Below are 18,241 nucleotides of genomic sequence, written 5' to 3'. Positions count from 1 at the left end.
AATTTCCGATCGAAGAAGCTATTAGATCTCGGCTTTTGTACATAGGCTTAACTTGTTGGCTTTTAAACGTGTATCATCTCGACGAAGTCCGATATGTACTCATTTCAGTCATAGAAAACTCTCATTTTAGCGTGAAAACGAGACACGCGCAGAAAGACGCAGGGTGCCGACGCAGAAGAGGTACTGTATTCCGAAAACACAGCTACACAATTTCGTATTTGGGCGGGCGACCAACATATGTGTCCATCTTGGGAGGTCGTCCGTAGCGAGGTTCGGGTTGTTCTGTGAAAAAAGGCAAGGTGTCAGTACTGAAGAGCAGAATTCACGACCACAGGAACTTTGTCTGCCCAGGAGATGCCGGCGGATAACGTAAAACTTACGGAGAACCTCCTCGTAGATCTTGCTGACCGACGAGTCCCATTTTTGGCGGAAGAAGCTGACTCCTTTCGCTTCGAGCTTGTGCTCGGCGACAAAATCGCGAGTGTTGAAGTCGAGTCGCTCAATCTCGTGCTCGCTTAGCTGCAGAGGTGCGTTGTCGGCTTGAGCAAAGAGGAGGACCGTGTAGCGGTGGTAAGGAGTGCCGTTCTGGGGATGCGGTGGGATGAAGGGCAGCGCCGAGGCAAGCGAGGATAGAGGAAGAACGGAAGGCGACGTGGCAGAAAGGGGAATGTTTGGGCTGGTAACGGGAATGCTCATATCAGTGACGAGTTATTTCGCAGACAGAAAGAGGTTGATTGAGGAACTTACACAATCCAGTGGGCGAAAGTCGTGAAGGACTGGTTCATCTCGTCAGGAACATCTAAGTATCCAGATTGATTAGCTTTCGGGTACAGGGCTAGGAAGGAGCGCAATCATTTACCGGGATCAACGAGGAGAAGGGTGTATAACCGCTCATCCGGGTGGTACACTTGCGCCGTCACCTCGATACCTCCTCTGGTCTGCGCTGCCTCGTGAATGTGAGCCCAGAATGTGGCGAGAAACGAAGAAGATATAACGCACCTCTGCCGGTTTCGTGAAGACACCGGGCACGATCTGCTGCTCGCCGATCTGGATCCGCAAGTCGGCTTCTGGGGCGATCTCGGGCAACAGATCCGGGGTGACAGACATCTGAGTGACTCGCTGCATCTGTATACAACATCCAATTTAGCTCGTGATGCTAGACGCTATACGAGATTGAACGTACGAGGATCGCGAGGTCTCCCTCTTTCCGCCATTTGCGCTCCGCCAAGAATCGGAAGACGGGCTTTGACAAATCAGCTGTTTGCAGAGACAGTAATGCGTCAGTATTCATCTACGAATTGCGACTAACAACACTCGGCAGACTGGAAGCGAAATGCTGGCATTCTTCTCCCTGGCGCGGCCAAGCGACCCGCTGGGCTTGCCCAAAAGCCTTTGCAGCTCGATGAAAGGCTTGTGAGAGGACCGGACCGCTCACCTTGTTGGTTGTTGGCCTTCCACCTTGTTTCCGGATCGTTTGACCAGGCTTCGACCTCGAGCTTCTCGAGCACCGCCTGGTCGACGGCTTTGTTGGACTTGAGCTCCTCGAGCTGCTTGAGCTTGAAGTCCCGGTCCTGCGCGATGTAGGCGAGCGCGTGATCGTACGCAGGAAGAACTCCTGCTTTGAGCGGCGCCGAGTAGGTCGAGGCAGAGCTGCTCGCGCTCGATTGAGTTGCGAGCGAGCGAGAGAAGGTTCTCAGAGACTGGCGAGTGCGGTGCATGGCGTGTGCTAGACGATGAAGGCCAACCACTTGTCGCCTGGAACTGATCAAAGTCGCAAGACTTAATCTCCGCGGCAACCGCGGAAGACTATCATTTTTAACACAGCCGCCTAGCTTTTCAGATCGCGCTGCACTATTGAGGACAGTGACGGTAGCGCTAGACATAGAGAAGTGTCAGAGATATTCGCGGATCCGGAAGCGGAAGCCCGGGCGGGTCAGCTATTTTTGGCCAATGTTTTGCATGGGAGCCGGCGGCTCGCCCTCGAGGAGGTCTTTCGCCTTCTTCCTCGTCCGCCCCCTCCAGTCTTCATAGCAGCTTGGCTTGTATCACTCGAGTCTCTTACACAAGCGACTCTACCCTTCCTCGCGACAACCCTCATTCGCTTCATTGCTCGAGCTTTCGTTCAACATGCTTCGCCTAGCCGTCGTTGCCGTCCCGCTCCTTCCCCTCGCTGCCGCTTCTTATCACTGGTACGACATCAACAACCAGCCCTCTCAACCCTGGGAGGAAGGTCAGGTCGGCGTGAGTTTGTATCCGTATCTCGGGCGCATGAGCTCTCTCGGAGTTTCCGACTGGCAGGGTACCCACTCACATTCGCTCCCCGTACCAGCACAACAATTGTGGATCGAATGATTCGCAAGACTCGATGTGAGTCCCCCACGCGATTACACGGCAGCCTCTGAGCGAAAGCCTGACCTTGCCTCGCTGTTCACCTACAGGTGCCAGACCGTCATGGTCAACACTGTCGAGGACTTCTGCCTGTGGGCACCCCCTAACCCGAACAGTGAGATCGGAGAAACCGAATCGGAAGAGGTCGCATGGTGCACTGCGAGTGGTGCGCATGATTTTCTATCAATTCGTCAGCATCGCCGCCGCTCATACCTCGATCACTTTCAGGTCACGGTGCCCGCATTATGCCGCAAGGCACGATCACATCTGCTCACATGCTCGTCACTCCTCATTACACGTTCGTCAATCTGCTTGATTCCTTGTTTGCCTCGCTCTCGGCGGAATGACTGATTTTGCGTTCGCGCTCGGTCAGCCAAATCACCGGAACGGGCGACTTCACCAAGATCAATGTCGCTGCAGGTGACAGCGGAGGAGAGCTCGATCCCCACGGTGCTGACGGTACCGGCAACCCCCGAGGTGGTCTCGTGTACCTGAACGGACAGCAAGTGCAGGAGTGGAACTCATTTGTGCGTTCCAAATCTCTGATTTTCCCTTCTGGTGGCTGTACCTCCAACTGACGAGTTGTACTCATTGAACAGATCTCTGACAGCGAGTTCTGCATCAGGCTTTGTCCGACTTCAGACCCTGACGCTTGGCAATGGTGCCAGCATATCGTGAGCAATTTTCTTCGCTCTCGAGCTCTTTGCCAGTGCTGATCTGTCCGTTGCCGCACAATGTCTAGTACGACATTCAAGGCTGCGCCTGGAACCAGCCCGGAAACTACAACGACGGCTTCGATACGTGCCAAGGAGACAGCACCGATTTGCCTCCCGGTATCTACTCTGACGGCAACGGAGGTCTTTCGACCTACTACCAGTCCCAGGGTGCCGCTCCGACAGCTCATGCTGCGGGCGCGTCGAGCAATTGTCAAGCGGTTGCTACCGTCGGTGGTCAAGGCGCAGCTAATGTGTAGGTCCGCGGTTTTTACAAACCTTGTCCTTGGCTCGATTGTTGATTTTTGAGTATCTTACAGTGCCCCTTCGTCCTCTGCCGCCGCGTCTTCCACCTCGTCCCCCGTCTCGTCGAGCGCCACCTCGTCGAGCGTTAGCTCATCAGTCTCGTCGGGATCCTCCTCGGTCAGCGATTCGTCCCTCTCGACTAGCACGATTCCCTCGTCCGCCTCATCGAGCATGAGCACCTCGTCCTCGGTCGCGTCGAGCACTTCGTCGATTATGACTTCTACCACGATCTCGTCGGCATCGGTTGTGCGTGTTACCTCGACTTTGTCTGTCCCTGCTTCGTCCTCGTCATCCGATGCGGCTACCCGTCAAGCTGCCAAGGCGACCAAGGATGCTTCTTCCTCGGCCACCCGCATCGCCACTGGACTCGTTTCCGTCGCTTTCGCCATCTTTGGAGGATTCGTTCTCGTCGCGTAATCCTTCCCCAATCTATCTTATACCCTCGTCGATCCGGATTCTGCTGCTGCAGCTCATCAAGCATCTCGATATCTCTTCGTTCGCATGTTCGTTCCATGAGCCATTCCTTCTGACGGACACTCTAGTACTTTGCGTTACCCGGGACTACATTCACACAGACACTTTTGCATTTCCTCCTAATCATTTAACATTTGTTGCTGGTACTTCGGTATCTTCCTTTCCGGGGCGCCTTGGAATACTGCTTGCTCTCCTAACCATACTGGTCGGTGTAAGAAAGCCTGCAGCCGGTTTTGTGTTGTTCCTCCTGCCCATGGGTCTTTGCCATGACCGCGGAGATATGTTTTATTTTCATTACGGCTCAGAAGCTTCAGGTGGGCCTCCTCGATCAGCAGGTGAAAAGAAGAGGCAGAATGAAGCAATGGCCACGGGTGAGAGCAGTGATGTCTCGCGGACTCCACGGCGGAGGACAGAGCCAGGCACGACGGCGGATATAGAGAACAGCGCCGACCGGGGTCACGTGCGGTTGACCTTTTGCCTCTTGATCTCTTGATCAGCAGGCGACTCGCTAGAGGATATCCAGATTGGTGTTGCGGCTCTCGCTAGGCGTCTCGACCCCTACGTGCACCTCGTCCGCCCATCGCTTCGCCTGTGATTCAGCGACTTTGTTCCATCATGTTTCACCTCTCTGCCGTAGCCCTGCACCTTCTTCCACTGGTCGCGGCTGTCCACCAATGGTACGATATCGACAAACAGCCCCCAGAGTCATGGGAAATTGGTCAAGTTGGCGTGAGTCGAGCGAGACCCTTCGAAACACGGACGCCAGCCTTCGGAATTCCCGAATCCTGACAGTAGTCCTTTGATCGCCGCAGCACAATGCTTGCGGAACCGATGACTCGCAAGACTCGATGTAGGTCGATATCTGTGCTGCCCTAGGGCAGTGAGCTTGACGCAGGGGCCTGACCTCGCATCGCTGTTCGCCAGGTGCCAGACGGTCATGGTCAACACGGTCGAGGACTTCTGTCTATGGGCGCCTCACACCCCGAATAGGACGATCGACGAATCTGCCACCGAAGAGGTCGCATGGTGCACAGCGAGCGGTGCGCACTGGTCCCTCCCTTTCCCAATCTATTCTTCGCCCGCCACTCATGGGTCCATCATCTTTCAAAAGGTCACGGTGCGCGTATCATGCCAGAAGGTACTATTCAATCTGCACACATGCTCGTCACTCCTCACTACACGTACGTCAGACCGCTTGGCCCGTTTCTTTGCGATCCTCTTGTCGACATGATTTGACACAATCTGTGCGTGTGCGTATTCAGCCAAATCACCGGAAAGGGCGATTTCACCAAGATCAACATTGCTGCTGGCGACAAGGGCGGGCAGCTCAACACCATGGGCGTTGATGGTACCGGCGCTCCCCGAGGGGGGCTTGTCTACATGAACGGATTACAGGTGCACAATTGGATAGCTATCGTGCGTGCTGCTGATCCCAATCTCGCGACGATCAAGGATTCATTATTCAGTCTCTTTACGAGCAGATCTCGGACACCGAGTTCTGCATCAGGCTCTGTCCATGGGCAACACACTTCCCGTGGGAATGGTGCCCGGAAATCGTGAGTACAATTAGCGTCTCGCGCTTGATGCTCGCGCTGATTCATTCCTGCCTGCTTGTCACTTGATTTAGTATACCCTTGAAGATTGCGCTTGGAATCAGCCTGGAAACTACGACGACGGCTTCGACACGTGTCAGGGAGATGGCACCGATTTGCGTCCTGGTGACTACCTCGACGGAAACGGAGGTACTTCGACGTACTACGAGTCCCAGGGCGCTGCTCCGACAGCTCATGCTGCTGGCGCATCGAGCAATTGTCAAGCGGTTGCTACCGTTGGAGGTCAAGGTGCTCCCAACACGTGAGAGACAGCTCTATGACACTACGGCTCGGGCTCGTGGGCTCATCTTTTAACCTCTTCAGTCCTCCGGCGTCTACTGCCACGCCCGCGACATCAACGAGCATCGCCTCAACAAATTCGTCTATCGTATCGCCGTACACCACCGGCGCCAATTTCTCGTCTACTTCGACCTCAACGAGCGCAATCACCTCGTCCTCTCTCGCATCGAACACTTCCTCGGTCGCAACCTCGACGACTTTGTCCGTCCCTGCTTCCACAATCTCGAACTCGCTCGCACTTCAGGCTGCCGAACCGACCAAGGAAGCCTCTGGCGCCGTCCGAGTTTCAACCGGACTCGGGTTGATCGCTGTTTCCTTGCTTGGAGGAGTCATTCTCACCGCGTAAAGGAACATTCGCCCTCAACTAAATTATTTTGAGCATATCTGGCAGTGACGCCTGCAGACACTTTCTGCATTTCCTCGGGGTTCCGTTGTAGCACTTAGATAGACTGTTCCTGCGTTGGAAACAAGCGATAATTGGGTAGACGCAAGCGATGATCGATACTCTCTTTCCGATGGCCATCGCAATCGAGGAGCTCGCGAGAAATGGTTTTCAATCACCAAAAATACAACAGGTAACGCAAAAGAACAAGGGAAGAGACTTGAGCGGCTAATCCACCTTTTCCCGCTACTTCTTCTCCTTGATCGATACGTGCAAGACGTTGCCGTTGTCGATATTGAGCGCAGCGAGTGTCGTCGAATTGGCGAGAATTCGACCGTTGTAAGTGAACTTTTGTTTTCCGACTGGAAGACCAACCATGGCCTGCAAACGACAGAGGTAAGTTTCGAGATGTCAGTCAGCTAAGTTGGCTCATGTTGGTGAAGATTTCGATTAAGGAAACTTACAGCGATTCGATCTCGAATGGTACCGACGAGGAGGGTGAGGGGCACTTCGAGCTCGAGCTTCTTGCCATCGCACCCCCACGCGGGTTTGGCCGGGTAGTCGGGCAACTGTACTCCAATCTTGACGGGATCGGGGTGAGACGCGAGCCATTCCTGTTCTGGCACGACCTGACCTTCGACCTTGGCTCGTTTTGCGGACCGTTCGTCTTCGGGTTCTTCCTCGGCAGGCCGAGTCGTCGAGGATTGCTGAGCAGCTTCCGTACCTGCCGTCGTTCCCGGCAACGCTTCGCCTGGAGTTACGACGTTCGGTCGTTGAGGCAGACCGGCAGGCAGCGGTATCGGTGCGGTTTGAGGGTAATCACCGAAGGATTGCGGAGGCGGAGCGGCGAAGAAAGCGTCTGCCGGAGTAGGACCAGCGGAGATACTGGCGCCGGTAGTCAGGGTGGTCGGACCTTGAGGCGCTACAGGCGCAGCGGGGACGGGTACAATTGCGGGTGCTGCGGGGCCGATACGAGGTTCCGCGCCATCTTCCGCACTGCAGAGAACGGGATCAGTACCTCTTGGACACTCGTCAGGAGAGAAACTGAACCGTACCCGACAAGATGTTTCGCTCGGTGCAATGCCTCGATTTGCTCGTCGAGGTTCGCCGTTGCCTGGTAACGATTCGTGATCGACTCTCTCGATGCTGCGTGACCATCCCACACGTCCTTCTCGCGCGCACGCGACTTGGCCAACTCTTCTGCCTGCCGCCTGAACTCTTTGTCTCCGGGCGAGTCGCCAAAGATATCGGGTCGGTGAGCCGCCATCGCACGGATCGAAGCAGAAACGTCGGTACCTAGTACAGGATGAGCTGTCAGCTGGCATTCCAGAGGAGGAAGGCTCCCAATGGTCATGACGCACCTCCGGGTAGCAGATTCGCTGCCGATCGGTTAAGCTCGGCTTGCTTCTTCTCTTCCTTCCACCGAGGGTCGAGGAGTTCGTAGCGCACGTGTTTGCTGAACTCTTCGACTGGCACTTGCTGGCCATCGAAGGTCGTGTATGCTTGCGATGTTTTCTCCTTTTTGTCTGTTCCGACACAATCGGCGATCAGCAAGGATGGAACCTAAGCTAGGACGAGTCGTGAGGCTTACTTCGAACATAGTCTTTCCGGATCTTGACGGGAAGGTTAACATCGAGAGTCGGCGCTTCAACCTTGTCTTCCGCCTTTGGCTCGCTGGCCGCTGCAGGTTCGTCATCATCGTCATCGTCCATCTCCATCTCTTGCTCGTCTTGACCATTCTCGTCTGCTTCAGGTTCGCCTCCATCGATGATGATCGAGTTCATCTTTTTCTGTGCCAAAGTCATGTTCTCGACTTCGCTGAGACTCATTGGCGGTGGCAGCTCGGCGAGGCCGGCTTCGTCCGATTCGGTGAACTCGATCGTCGACGCAACCTTGAAATCCTGCCAGTCGATTTCGGCGAACGCGATCCTCTCTGCCTCGACTTTGTCCTCTTCCTCCTTGCGGCGAGACGATTCCCACTTCTCCCACTCGACGCGCTCGTGAGCGTCTTTGAGTACTTCTCGACGTCCAGCGACAACTCGGTCGGCGGTCGAGTTTGATGCTCCTCCCGCCCGACGCTCGATGCGATTTCTGAGCTCTTTCGACGGCAAAAGGATCTTGGTGTACTGTTCAACGAGGCTGTTACGCGCATACAAGGGGCAAAGTTTCAGTCGTGCTCGTTTTGTTGTCGGAAACGGAATCGGAGACCGCTGGACTGACCGATTGAAGTAACCAAAGAGCGAGTGAGACGGTCGAAGGAAATCGAACTGGTAGTTGCGACTCTCTCGTCCAGCCAAGTCCCGGGTGAACTGGGCGCCGGATCGCGCCGCGAACAGTGCAGTCAGCCTCAGGATATCGCTACGAGACAATTTGATCAGCAGCGACACGGAGAGATTAGAGCACGGCGGGTAGGCGCCAGACGCAAGACGTACAGATCGACGGCGCTGATCTTGGGCGGGTCCTCGACGAGAAACTCGAGCGCTGGCGGTTCCTTGGGCCTGCCATCGTCCTCCTCTGCGGGTCCGGACGCAGTAGGATCTGCCTTGTCGTCGGCTTTCACCTCGGGCTGCTCTCCCGCTTTGAACGCCGCGAGCCGGTCCGCGTAGTAGGCGTAGTACGGGTTGGTCGGGTTCAGGAAAGAGAAGCGCGAGTCGGTCTGCTCGCGCTGACGGAAGCGTTCCTCGAGTTGAGCGGCGTTTGGCTTGGGCGCGATGAACGCGGCCGTCTTGTCGACGATCGTCTTGATCGCCGGCGGCGGCAGGATGATGGTCGCATCCGGTGCGGGTGTGGCGGTCTCTGCCATCCTCGCGTGAAGGTTCGGGGAAGCGAGTCGTCGTGCTAATAGCAACCGCCGCCTGCGGGAATTCGGTCGAGTACTTGTTGCGTTCAGTGTCCTCTCCCCGACATCACCCCGACCGTATTACAGGCTGGGCGCGCCTGACGTATCTCTCTAGGACCATCTCTTCGGCGTGATCCTAGATCCTCTTCCTCGAGGCCACTCGCTTCAATTGCGGTGCAGACCCACTTCGGCACCTCGATCGACCTGCTCCGACGTCTTGGCATCTCTCGCTGACGCTGCCCCAGTCGCACTTCGTGCAGTCTTTGCTACAGCGCTGTAAGAATTATCGGCCGAGCCAGTGCCCGGAACAGTCGTTCGAACATTTGACCTGCTTGGTCGCTGTCCCGGGACCGGCACGCGAGCCGCTCGTGCGCACTGCGAACACTATACTCACGCTACGACAGCGAAGGCAACGTTTCCCCGATGCTTGACCAGTTTGACTGTCTCACCTTTTGTCGGACCGAGCACGCGCGAGACATTTCTCGCCTTTGTCTTCTCCGTTCCTGTTACGGCCTAGCGCCCACCCGCTCCCGACCTCGTAGCTTTCCTGAATCCTAACGACCCGGCAGATCGCCAGCCGAGATGAACGCTGCCCAGTGCGAGATCGCTTGTTCGGAATTGCGTGGATTAGTAGTTCGAGGTTTCTTTTGTGCTTCCGCCCCTCCGAATGACCGCCGTTGAATAGTTTGCAGCTGCGATCCTTGGCCGTCACGATCTCTGCTCTCGTCTGACACGCTCGACGTGCACTACTCGACACCGCTCAACCATTCGCCTTGTGCTCTACGACATCGCAGACAACCACAAAGCTCGACGGACTGAATCGATTCCCCGAGTTTCTTACACTTGGCGGCGAACACAATGGGCGCTTGTGGCTCCTCCGATCAGGGAGGCACGTTCCAGCCGACAATGGAAGAGGTCGACAGATCGCGTGCGATTGAGAAGATGCTCAGGGAGGAAGAACGCAAAGCGGCCAAGGAGATCAAGGTGCGCTTAAGAGTTCGCAGAATCGAGTCATGGGAGATCCCAACTCACTCTCAGCATTCCGTTGTGTGCCGCACAGATTCTACTACTGGGTAAGCATATGCTACGATGTTCGGCGATAGAACGCAATTGATCCCGAAATTGCGCGACAGGCCCAGGCTCGAGCGGGAAATCCACAATTCTCGTTCGTCTCGTTCATGCCCTCGGTGTAACTCTTTCTTTGCACAGCGTGCTAAATGTTTGTGATGGATTCATATAGAAGCAGATGAAGGTACCCTCTATCTCTCGTCCGAGTCTTCAGCGCTCCGAACGATTATCGTAGCTCAATGAACTTATCCCCTATCGAGGTTTCTGACAGGTTATTCACCTGTCTGGGTTCACTCCGAGTGAGATTGAAGCCTATCGACAGCAAATCTTTGTCAACCTCAGGGACGGAATCTTGGCCCTTTGTGCGATCATGGACGAGTTCCGGATTGACCCCGCCGATCCCTCGCTACGGGTGCGTTTCGGTATCAAAATCTTCATCTCGCTCAGGTCTCCAAGCTCATAGTGCTTGACGACAGAGTATACGGTCTACGGTCGAAAACACCCCCGATATCCGCGAGCAGCAAGCTTTTCCTCCAGATCTCTACTTTCCGATACGCTGCTTCTGGCGAGATCCGAGCACCCAGCTGGCAGTATCAAAAGCGACCGAAGCGACGCTACCTGAAAAGTAAGGCGTTCGATGTTCACGTTGACCGCCAGTGCAGCCAAGCTGACTTCACTCGTCTCGACAGTTTGACCTAGTGCGTCTGTCGTGCCCATGATGTCTGAGCTCTTCCGTCGAGGCTGAGAATGGGATCTCGCTCACCTGGCAGCTTCATCAACGATCTCGAGCGATTGTTTCATCCGTCGTATCGACCGACCGACCAAGACGTCCTACGGTGTCGACAGAAAACGATCGGGATCACCGAAACGATTTTCGACTCGAGGAATTTGCAGTACCGAATCTTTGATGTCGGTGGGCAGAGGTCAGAGCGCAAGAAATGGATTCATTGCTTTGAATCGGTTACGGCTGTCTTGTTCTTAGCTGCTGTTTCGGGCTACGATGTAAGTTTCCACCGATCACGATTCTTGACAGGTTCCTCAGGCTGACTTTGGCTCCTTGTAGCAAGTACTGTTGGAAGATCCAGATTCAGTGAGGATTTCGAGCTAGGATTTCTCGAACCCTGTGTCTCTGAACATGACTGACCGACGGCGGGTTCGCCACATGCATAGAACCAAATGCAAGAAGCGTTGATGCTGTTCGACTCGATCTGTAATTCGCAATGGTTTGTCAAGACGTCAATCATCCTTTTCCTGAACAAGGTGAGCAATCGGTGTCATCGATTCCCAGGCTTACCGGTCCTTAAAACTGAACGTCAAATTGCTTTCTACTGTGCTACGGCTGTCATGAATAGGTGGATGTCCTGACTGAACGGATCCTGACTTCGCCCGTACGGAATCACTTTCCAGACTACCAAGGTGAGCCTCGGAATGTTCTCGATTGTCTCGGACGTACAAAGCCAGTTTGGATCATGACCTCGCTGACATTTGGTGACCGAGCAGGTCACGATCTCGATCACAATGCGGTCAAAGACTTTTTCCGAGAAAAGTTTGTCCGGTTGAATCGATCGACGAGTAAAGAAGTTTGTGCGTTCTACCTCTCTTTCGACAGACATGTACTTTTCTGGTAAACGAGGTGATCACTGTTTACTGAATCCGATTGAAAAAAAGACTGCCATTACACGACCGCGATTGATACAACTCTGATCAAAGTGGTCATGACCTCTGTGTTGGTTTTGACACACTCTCTCTCTCCCTCTCGACGAGAACTTGGCAAGCTGACTCTCGACGCCGCTTTCTTAACCAACTAGTTACGATATCATCCTTTCTCGAAATCTCGAAGGGATATTGTTGTAAAAAAGCCCTCCAGCCCTCGAGCACAACCTCTCTTGAAATTCCGTTTGTAGATACGCATCCTCCTCGATCTTTTCTTTGTCTTTTTCTCTTGTTACGAACATCTCCTATTCTTTGTTGCTTCTGATACACGCTCGACACCGCTTTTCGAACTTTCTATTCCCCCGCTTTCTGAATAGTGGCTTCTTTACCTTTATCCTTTTGTTACACGAGCTGGTCCTCGGGAATCAAATACTGCAATCATAATTCTACAAAAAGGACCCTTTATCGAAATCGCAGAGTTGTATTTACCCAAGAAGGCACGAAAAGAAAAGAAAGAACGAATACATAGCATCGAGGATGTTCACTGCTTGATGCGAAAGGACGTTACCCCCTCCCTCTTCAGGGTTGCAATTCGTTCGTTCGAGGTTGATTAGGCGGTCTTTTAGTTAAAATGTGATCAATGATCCCTTGTTCGATCGCTGCGGTTGGAACCAAATAGTGATCTCGATCGAGCATTCGTTCTGTAAAGGTGTTAAGAAAACGAATCACAGGTTTAATTATTGGTCAAAACAAGGAACATTTGTAAAGAAAGACCCTTCGAGGAAACCTCGAGGATTTTGGAAGAAGCAAGAAAATAAACAACGAACCGAATCTCGCTCGAGCGGTTTCTCGTGGTTCGTCTTGCAATGTACAATGATCTGCGTCTGTGTGGTTTTCGCCCGGTTGGCCAGTTCGTCGCAGGACGAGAGATAGGTTCAGTGAAACAGCATTAGTCGGCGTCCTCGCACAAGCAGGTCGAGTGAAGCAATAGAGAGGCATGACAGACAGAGGTCAAACATCTTTTCCCTTATCCGCAAGATTTCGTTCGCCTTTTCGACGTACGGAAGAAAACCCTTGCGAGTCAGTTTCCCGGGGTCGACGGGTCTCGAACGTAAAGAAATGAAAAAAAAAAGACTGACGACAATCGAAATATCTGAAGCTTGTCCTCCGGCACCTCCAGATGGTTCTGCATGTGGAGAGAGAAGAATCTCCTGTAAGCAACAATGTCGTATCCTGGGAACAGAGGAGAGTGAACTTCGGGGACTTGCGATGAATCATGATGGAAGAATGAGCGAGTCCGTTCCGGTGTCCGGGCTCGCCTGAACTCGAGCGGAGGTTCGATATCGTAACATGGGAATGTCAGGGGGGACTGGAATGACGCGAAGGAGATGGGTACATGCTCATGCTAACCTCCTGCAAGGATGAGTGAAGCCATTGAGCTCGCTTGCCCCACAACGATCGTGTGAACGGGACAAGTGATGAATTGCATCTGCTCAGTGCATGCCATGTCAGGCCGAGGTGGAAGATACGAATGGAGGGATTTGCAAGATTGACTCGCAGTATCGTAAATCGCCAACCCTGCCGTGACACTACCCCCGGGAGAATTAATGTAGAGAGAGATTGGATCTTTTGATTCGGCTTCGAGGAACAAGAGTTGTGCGACGACGACAGAGGACATGGTATCGTCTATCTGTTTGTTTTTGGCGGCAATACCGATCAGGATGGACCTTTCAAAGGATGCAGAATGCGGGAACGCACGGGGCCATTCAAGAAGACGATGCGCTCTTGTAGCAATCTCGAGTACACTGTTCATGGCGCATTTCCCGGTTTCTCAATCAGCATCTTCTGAGAATGTTTCGTGCAAAGGTTTGGAAGTCGCACCATCCGAGACTCGTTCGCCTCGAGGCTGACCATGCAGAAACGAACCGCGGATCAATCAACTTTGTTCGAGTCTCTCGAGAATCCGAGCTCACCTCGCGTGATATCACGTAAGGGACCAAAGCATCTTGTCTCGCAGACGAGCCGAACGATCTCGAGCGAGAGTCGAGTGGTGTTGATGATGCCGCGATCGCGTGCCGACGTGGTGCCGCGCAACGAACCGTTCTTGTAGCGTTCGAAAGGGGCACAACTAGAGATCTAGATGTTGGCAAGAGTCGTGTTGAGAGAAGGGATGTCATGTGAGTACAGCTCTCGAGAGCGAGTTGTCGTGAGAGGGCAAGGGAAACAATTGATCAAAGCGCCCGCGGTCGGACCCGCAGTCTCTAGCATGTTCGCCTTTCTTCGAGTATGAGACACATCGATTGCACGACTCGGAGTGATGCAGTATCCGGGCGAGGTTCAGTTTGCAAGATAAAGGGCGAAAATAGTACAGGCAACAACGTAGATCAAAGGCAGTCGAAAACTTCAGAAGCGAGCATAAGCACCGCGGGTCATCCAGGTGGATCGGCCATCCTTGTCCTAACAGAATCCAAAACATCAAAAGCGAGACGACATGAGTACAAACCCGAGGTTGAAGAGCGCAGGAGGAAGAAACTCGCCTTGGTTTCGTCGAGCGATTTGTCGCGATACAGTGACGCGATCGCAGGACTCTGTTGCTTCTTCTGTTCGGCGAGCTTGGCCGCGAGGGTCGCTTGCAGGTGCGGTACTGATGCGCCCGCTTTGACCGCCGGTTTCGCCACCGCAGCACTCGCGTCCTTGTCCGCCTTGTGCTTCTTCGCCTTGCCGCCCGAGGGAAGTTCGGTACCCGACTCTTTGCGTTTCGCGGCTTTCGCGGCCTTCTTGTCCTCCTTGTCGCGCACTTTCCTCGCTTCCCACTTGGCGGCCATGAGTTCGAGTTCGTCTTCCTTTGGGTTCAACGTGACCCATTCCTCGACCGAATCGCTGCGTTCTCCATCGACCGGACAGACGCGATCGTCGGTCACTTCACCTGCGGGGTCTTTGTCCTGCTTGTCTTGAGCGAGGACGGTTTTGCGCATCTCGCGCAACGCGGCTTCCGACACGACGCAGCCACACGGTTGACGGTACATGAACTTGACTGAACCGTTCATCTCGCGCAACGAGATCGGACACACGAACGGAGCGGGACGAGTCGGTTCGACGCCCATGCCGGCACGCACGGTGGTCGGTTCCGATTCGGTGCGGTTCGAGTCGTCGGTGAAGTGCGGGTTCGGAGTCAGGCGCAGGGTGCGGACATCCTTGAGCGAGCGAATGTGGGACGCGACGAGCAAGCCGTCGGAACCGAACGGCGAGTGTTCAGATGCGGTCGGCGGGTTGAGCAGGTACGAGATGACGGCTTCCTTGTTGTACAGTTTGCCGAGCGGGCACGACACGACGGGCTCGCGCAGAGGTTCTTTCGAGAGGGCACAGAACGCCCAGCGCTGTCGGATCGAGTCCTTGTCGTCGTCGCGCGAGCGCTTCTTTTTGGTCTTGACAAGGTCGTCTCGTTTCGGGATTGATCCTCCATCATTCCCCATGGCGACAGTCGTGCGCGAGTGTGTGGCGAGTGTGAGAGAGAGACAGAGATCGAGAGAGAGGTGCGGTGTTCGCATGCACTGAGCGAGATTCCCCCTCTCGCCCGCTTCCCTCCTAACTTCGCTTCGCCTCGCCTCGCCTCGCGTGCTCAGGACGCGCCGCAGTCGCTCGCTCGACGCCTTCAAGCTCTCCCGCACAGACGCGGCGACCGACTAGGACCCCCCTGTGCCGGGGATAGACTCGACTGTGTTGCGTCTCGCTTGAACGGTGCCGATCCCACGTGATGCCTGCACCTCGTGCTGCCCGCCTCGCCTTGCGCAAGTCAATCGTACCGGACCCGTCACTCTATGGCGATCCGTCAGACGACTCGGACGACGCTCTCGCCGCCGTGACCGCGCGATCAACAATCAAAACAACCACCGGAACCGCGTCCAAACCTCGCCCTACCGCGTCAACGACCGCCAAAGCGCATCCAGGGCACTCACAGGGCTCTCGCAAGCCCTCTCGAGCGAGTACCGACTCGATTCCGGACCTGCACGCGCGAGATTCTCATTCGCACCCACTTCACCCGAACGAGCGCGACGACGACCCGCTCACGGCCAGAGAGCCTGCTCCGAAACGCAAGAAACTCGATCGCGACAACTCGCGCGCGTACGACGACGACGACGATCGGCCGAATCGATCTGCCCCGACCACCAAGCCTACGCGTTCAGATCCGCCTGCAAAGCGCGCGAGACCACTCGACCATGCCTCAACTGACGAGCGCAGCCAACAGTCAGATCCGCCTATGCGCACAGGTGCCACTGCAGTACGTCTCGGGCTTCCATTTCGAAACCTTTTGAAACGACTGACCTCCTCCTGTGGCCCTCACCCTCGACAGCCACGTGCGGCTATGCGGCATACGATGCGTCCGAACAAACCTCCGCCACAGGTGGTCACGGACTCGCTCGAACGCTCACTTGACAATCACGAGCACCCCAACAATCTATCCAACCCGCCCAGCTCGCACGGAATCCCGCCAAGATTACCATCGGCGGCCGCGACGAAGCGGTCTGCGTCGAATCCGAAACTCAATCCGAAAGGCAAAGTGAGTTCGCCCCAGGGACTTTAGACGATTCGTGCCCGTCTCCCCTCCTTAAAGTAAAATCGCTGACTCGACTCGACTATGCTCACAGGCACCTCGGACCTTGACGCGAGATGAGAATTCCGACTCGAGAGAACCCCCGATCGCCTCGACGAGTCGCGTCCGGCTGACCCCGCCTCGACCTGCCGAATCTGCAACGCACGTTGCCATCACGACCCACGAGACGCCCGTACAGATCAAGAACATTGCGTTCAGACAGGGTGCGGGCACTCCCGGTACGGCGGGCAAGTCGGCCCGGCGCAACAGCAGTGGCAGTGCCAGGAGAGGGAGCAGCATAGGAGGCGGATTCACAGGTGACGCTCTCTTCCTTGCAAAGCGTCACTGTACGCGATCGAGCAGAGCTGACTTGGTTTCCTTCTCTCGTGGCAGCGACACCGCATCCCGAAATCAGCGATTCAGAACTCTGGCGTTCGACCGATCCTCTCTTACCGATCGCAGCGAGAACTCGGAGCATCATCTCGTGGGCGACTCAGCGCGATCGAACAAAACTGCTCGAAGGCAGGCCGTTGAGCCGGACAGAACAAGTCGCGAAATCGGTCATTGACAGCTTTATCGAAGACGTGTGCAACCTTAGCCTAGATACGACCGTGCCGACCCGACAGGTAAGCATTTCCTTCCTCTCTTTCTCCCTAGCTAAAAGAGCGAAGCAAATTCTGACCTATTCAAATCTGTCGTGCCTCGGCAGAACTCTCGCCCGAACCCCGCGACACTACCACCACATCCTCAAAATGTTGCCAACTCGGCCAAAAGGCTCGAGCTCGAGGAAGAATTCAAAACGTACAGCGCCTCTCCTTTTTCGAATAGCCCGCTCTCGTCACGATATTGATCTTTTGTCCATTGTGTGTTTTCCTCGTCGTCAGCATCGAACGAGAACAAACCTCTCGCCAAACGACTGCCACGATCTATTCAAACTGGACCCTCGAAAGCGAAACTCGACGTCAAGCCCTCTTACGGTCACCGCTCGTCCTCGAACCGATCGATCCAGTTCAACTCGCAGCGAGTTTCGATCTCGCTCAAGCAGGTCCGGAATCATTAGAGGAAGCCTTGGCATTCGGGCAACGACTGCTCGATGCCGCCGCAAAACAGAAACAGGACAATCACGCGACTGCGACTCAGGGCCGCCGGAAATCAAACATCCTTCCATCTGGCGACGAGGGAGCGAACGAAGCGCTCGATCTGCAGATCCGAGACGCGTTAGAAGATGTCAGTAGTCGAAACTCCCTCTCTTTTGCTCCTCGGGTTGTTTGTTTTCACGGCGTTGACGATCAAAACTCGATTGCGATTTCCAGACTGCTCACTTGCGACAGTTGACTCATCGATTGTCTGGATTTAATCGAGTCACGTCTCGATACGTCTCGCATCGATCTGCCGAAGTGCATCAAGCGCTCACCATGCATTCCCTCCAAGGTCTCGAATCGACTACGACCACCGCTACGAATAACAACAACGAACAAACTGGGACAGATCGGACCGTGCTCGAACCGACGAACCGGGCCAGTGGACCAGGAGGGGTGGGGTTGGCTCGAATCGTGGGCACGACGTCCTCTGCGAGCGGCACTTCAAAGACTGGAGGACTCGATCCAATCGATTTACTCCGAGCAATCTCTCGTGCAGATTCGACTCGAAGATGATCGGAAGAAATCATCTTACGAAAAATCGAATCCTAGAAGGGGTTCCCCTTTTCCTTTTCTCCGTGTAAATCCTCCTCCCATCCTCTTTGGAAGGAATTTCCATCATCACGATACCCCTCTCTTGCGACTTTACCGTTTTCTTCTTTTTTATCAAGATATAATTTCCGTCTCTGTTTCGATCTTGGGGGGGGGGGGGGGGGGGGGGGGGGGGGGGGGGGGGGGGGGGGGGGGGGGGGGGGGGGGGGGGGGGGGGGGGGGGGGGGGGGGGGGGGGGGGGGGG

The 18,241-nt window shown here is 54.9% G+C and overlaps 7 protein-coding genes across 7 annotated transcripts; 4 read left to right on the top strand and 3 right to left on the bottom strand.

Annotated features, from left to right (window-relative positions):
• Positions 1 to 202: 202 nt before the first annotated feature.
• Positions 203 to 1,718, bottom strand: JCM15063_001264 (YbhB/YbcL family Raf kinase inhibitor-like protein; the record flags this gene model as incomplete). Its single annotated transcript, XM_076678233.1, has 7 exons — positions 203 to 282; positions 381 to 676; positions 748 to 799; positions 860 to 947; positions 1,000 to 1,125; positions 1,184 to 1,257; positions 1,436 to 1,718. The coding sequence occupies 7 exons, from the start codon at positions 1,716 to 1,718 to the stop codon at positions 203 to 205; spliced, it is 999 nt and encodes a 332-aa protein (XP_076534493.1).
• Positions 1,719 to 2,127: 409 nt separating this feature from the next.
• On the top strand, positions 2,128 to 3,824 carry JCM15063_001263 (uncharacterized protein; the record flags this gene model as incomplete). Its single annotated transcript, XM_076678232.1, has 8 exons — positions 2,128 to 2,241; positions 2,330 to 2,367; positions 2,439 to 2,554; positions 2,617 to 2,686; positions 2,762 to 2,915; positions 2,988 to 3,062; positions 3,131 to 3,357; positions 3,422 to 3,824. The coding sequence occupies 8 exons, from the start codon at positions 2,128 to 2,130 to the stop codon at positions 3,822 to 3,824; spliced, it is 1,197 nt and encodes a 398-aa protein (XP_076534492.1).
• A 672-nt stretch (positions 3,825 to 4,496) lies between these two features.
• On the top strand, positions 4,497 to 6,119 carry JCM15063_001262 (uncharacterized protein; the record flags this gene model as incomplete). The annotated part of the gene is made up of 8 exons (XM_076678231.1): positions 4,497 to 4,610; positions 4,694 to 4,731; positions 4,806 to 4,921; positions 4,993 to 5,062; positions 5,144 to 5,297; positions 5,363 to 5,437; positions 5,509 to 5,735; positions 5,798 to 6,119. The coding sequence occupies 8 exons, from the start codon at positions 4,497 to 4,499 to the stop codon at positions 6,117 to 6,119; spliced, it is 1,116 nt and encodes a 371-aa protein (XP_076534491.1).
• Positions 6,120 to 6,401: 282 nt separating this feature from the next.
• PRP21 (Prp21p) lies at positions 6,402 to 8,958 on the bottom strand (the record flags this gene model as incomplete). Its single annotated transcript, XM_076678230.1, has 7 exons — positions 6,402 to 6,536; positions 6,620 to 7,151; positions 7,211 to 7,451; positions 7,517 to 7,681; positions 7,747 to 8,294; positions 8,376 to 8,513; positions 8,588 to 8,958. The coding sequence occupies 7 exons, from the start codon at positions 8,956 to 8,958 to the stop codon at positions 6,402 to 6,404; spliced, it is 2,130 nt and encodes a 709-aa protein (XP_076534490.1).
• An 894-nt stretch (positions 8,959 to 9,852) lies between these two features.
• Positions 9,853 to 11,916, top strand: JCM15063_001260 (guanine nucleotide-binding protein subunit alpha; the record flags this gene model as incomplete). The annotated part of the gene is made up of 11 exons (XM_076678229.1): positions 9,853 to 9,978; positions 10,334 to 10,474; positions 10,539 to 10,687; positions 10,752 to 10,760; positions 10,833 to 11,064; positions 11,126 to 11,152; positions 11,233 to 11,322; positions 11,415 to 11,478; positions 11,563 to 11,646; positions 11,731 to 11,788; positions 11,871 to 11,916. 11 exons carry the CDS (start codon positions 9,853 to 9,855, stop codon positions 11,914 to 11,916), a joined length of 1,026 nt encoding a protein of 341 aa, XP_076534489.1.
• Positions 11,917 to 14,118: 2,202 nt separating this feature from the next.
• JCM15063_001259 (replication termination factor 2) lies at positions 14,119 to 15,188 on the bottom strand (the record flags this gene model as incomplete). The annotated part of the gene is made up of 2 exons (XM_076678228.1): positions 14,119 to 14,172; positions 14,253 to 15,188. The coding sequence occupies 2 exons, from the start codon at positions 15,186 to 15,188 to the stop codon at positions 14,119 to 14,121; spliced, it is 990 nt and encodes a 329-aa protein (XP_076534488.1).
• Positions 15,189 to 15,469: 281 nt separating this feature from the next.
• Positions 15,470 to 17,961, top strand: JCM15063_001258 (uncharacterized protein; the record flags this gene model as incomplete). The annotated part of the gene is made up of 7 exons (XM_076678227.1): positions 15,470 to 15,994; positions 16,067 to 16,273; positions 16,362 to 16,623; positions 16,700 to 16,932; positions 17,016 to 17,107; positions 17,191 to 17,533; positions 17,620 to 17,961. The coding sequence occupies 7 exons, from the start codon at positions 15,470 to 15,472 to the stop codon at positions 17,959 to 17,961; spliced, it is 2,004 nt and encodes a 667-aa protein (XP_076534487.1).
• Between the last annotated feature and the right edge of the window lie 280 nt (positions 17,962 to 18,241).

Source organism: Sporobolomyces koalae, assembly GCF_050403365.1.
Source record: "Sporobolomyces koalae JCM15063 DNA, S_koalae_JCM15063T_v1_ctg13, whole genome shotgun sequence".
NCBI classification, from domain to species: Eukaryota; Fungi; Basidiomycota; class Microbotryomycetes; order Sporidiobolales; family Sporidiobolaceae; genus Sporobolomyces; species Sporobolomyces koalae.
Note: the sequence above shows the minus strand (reverse complement) of the source record. Positions and strands in the feature narration are given on the sequence as shown.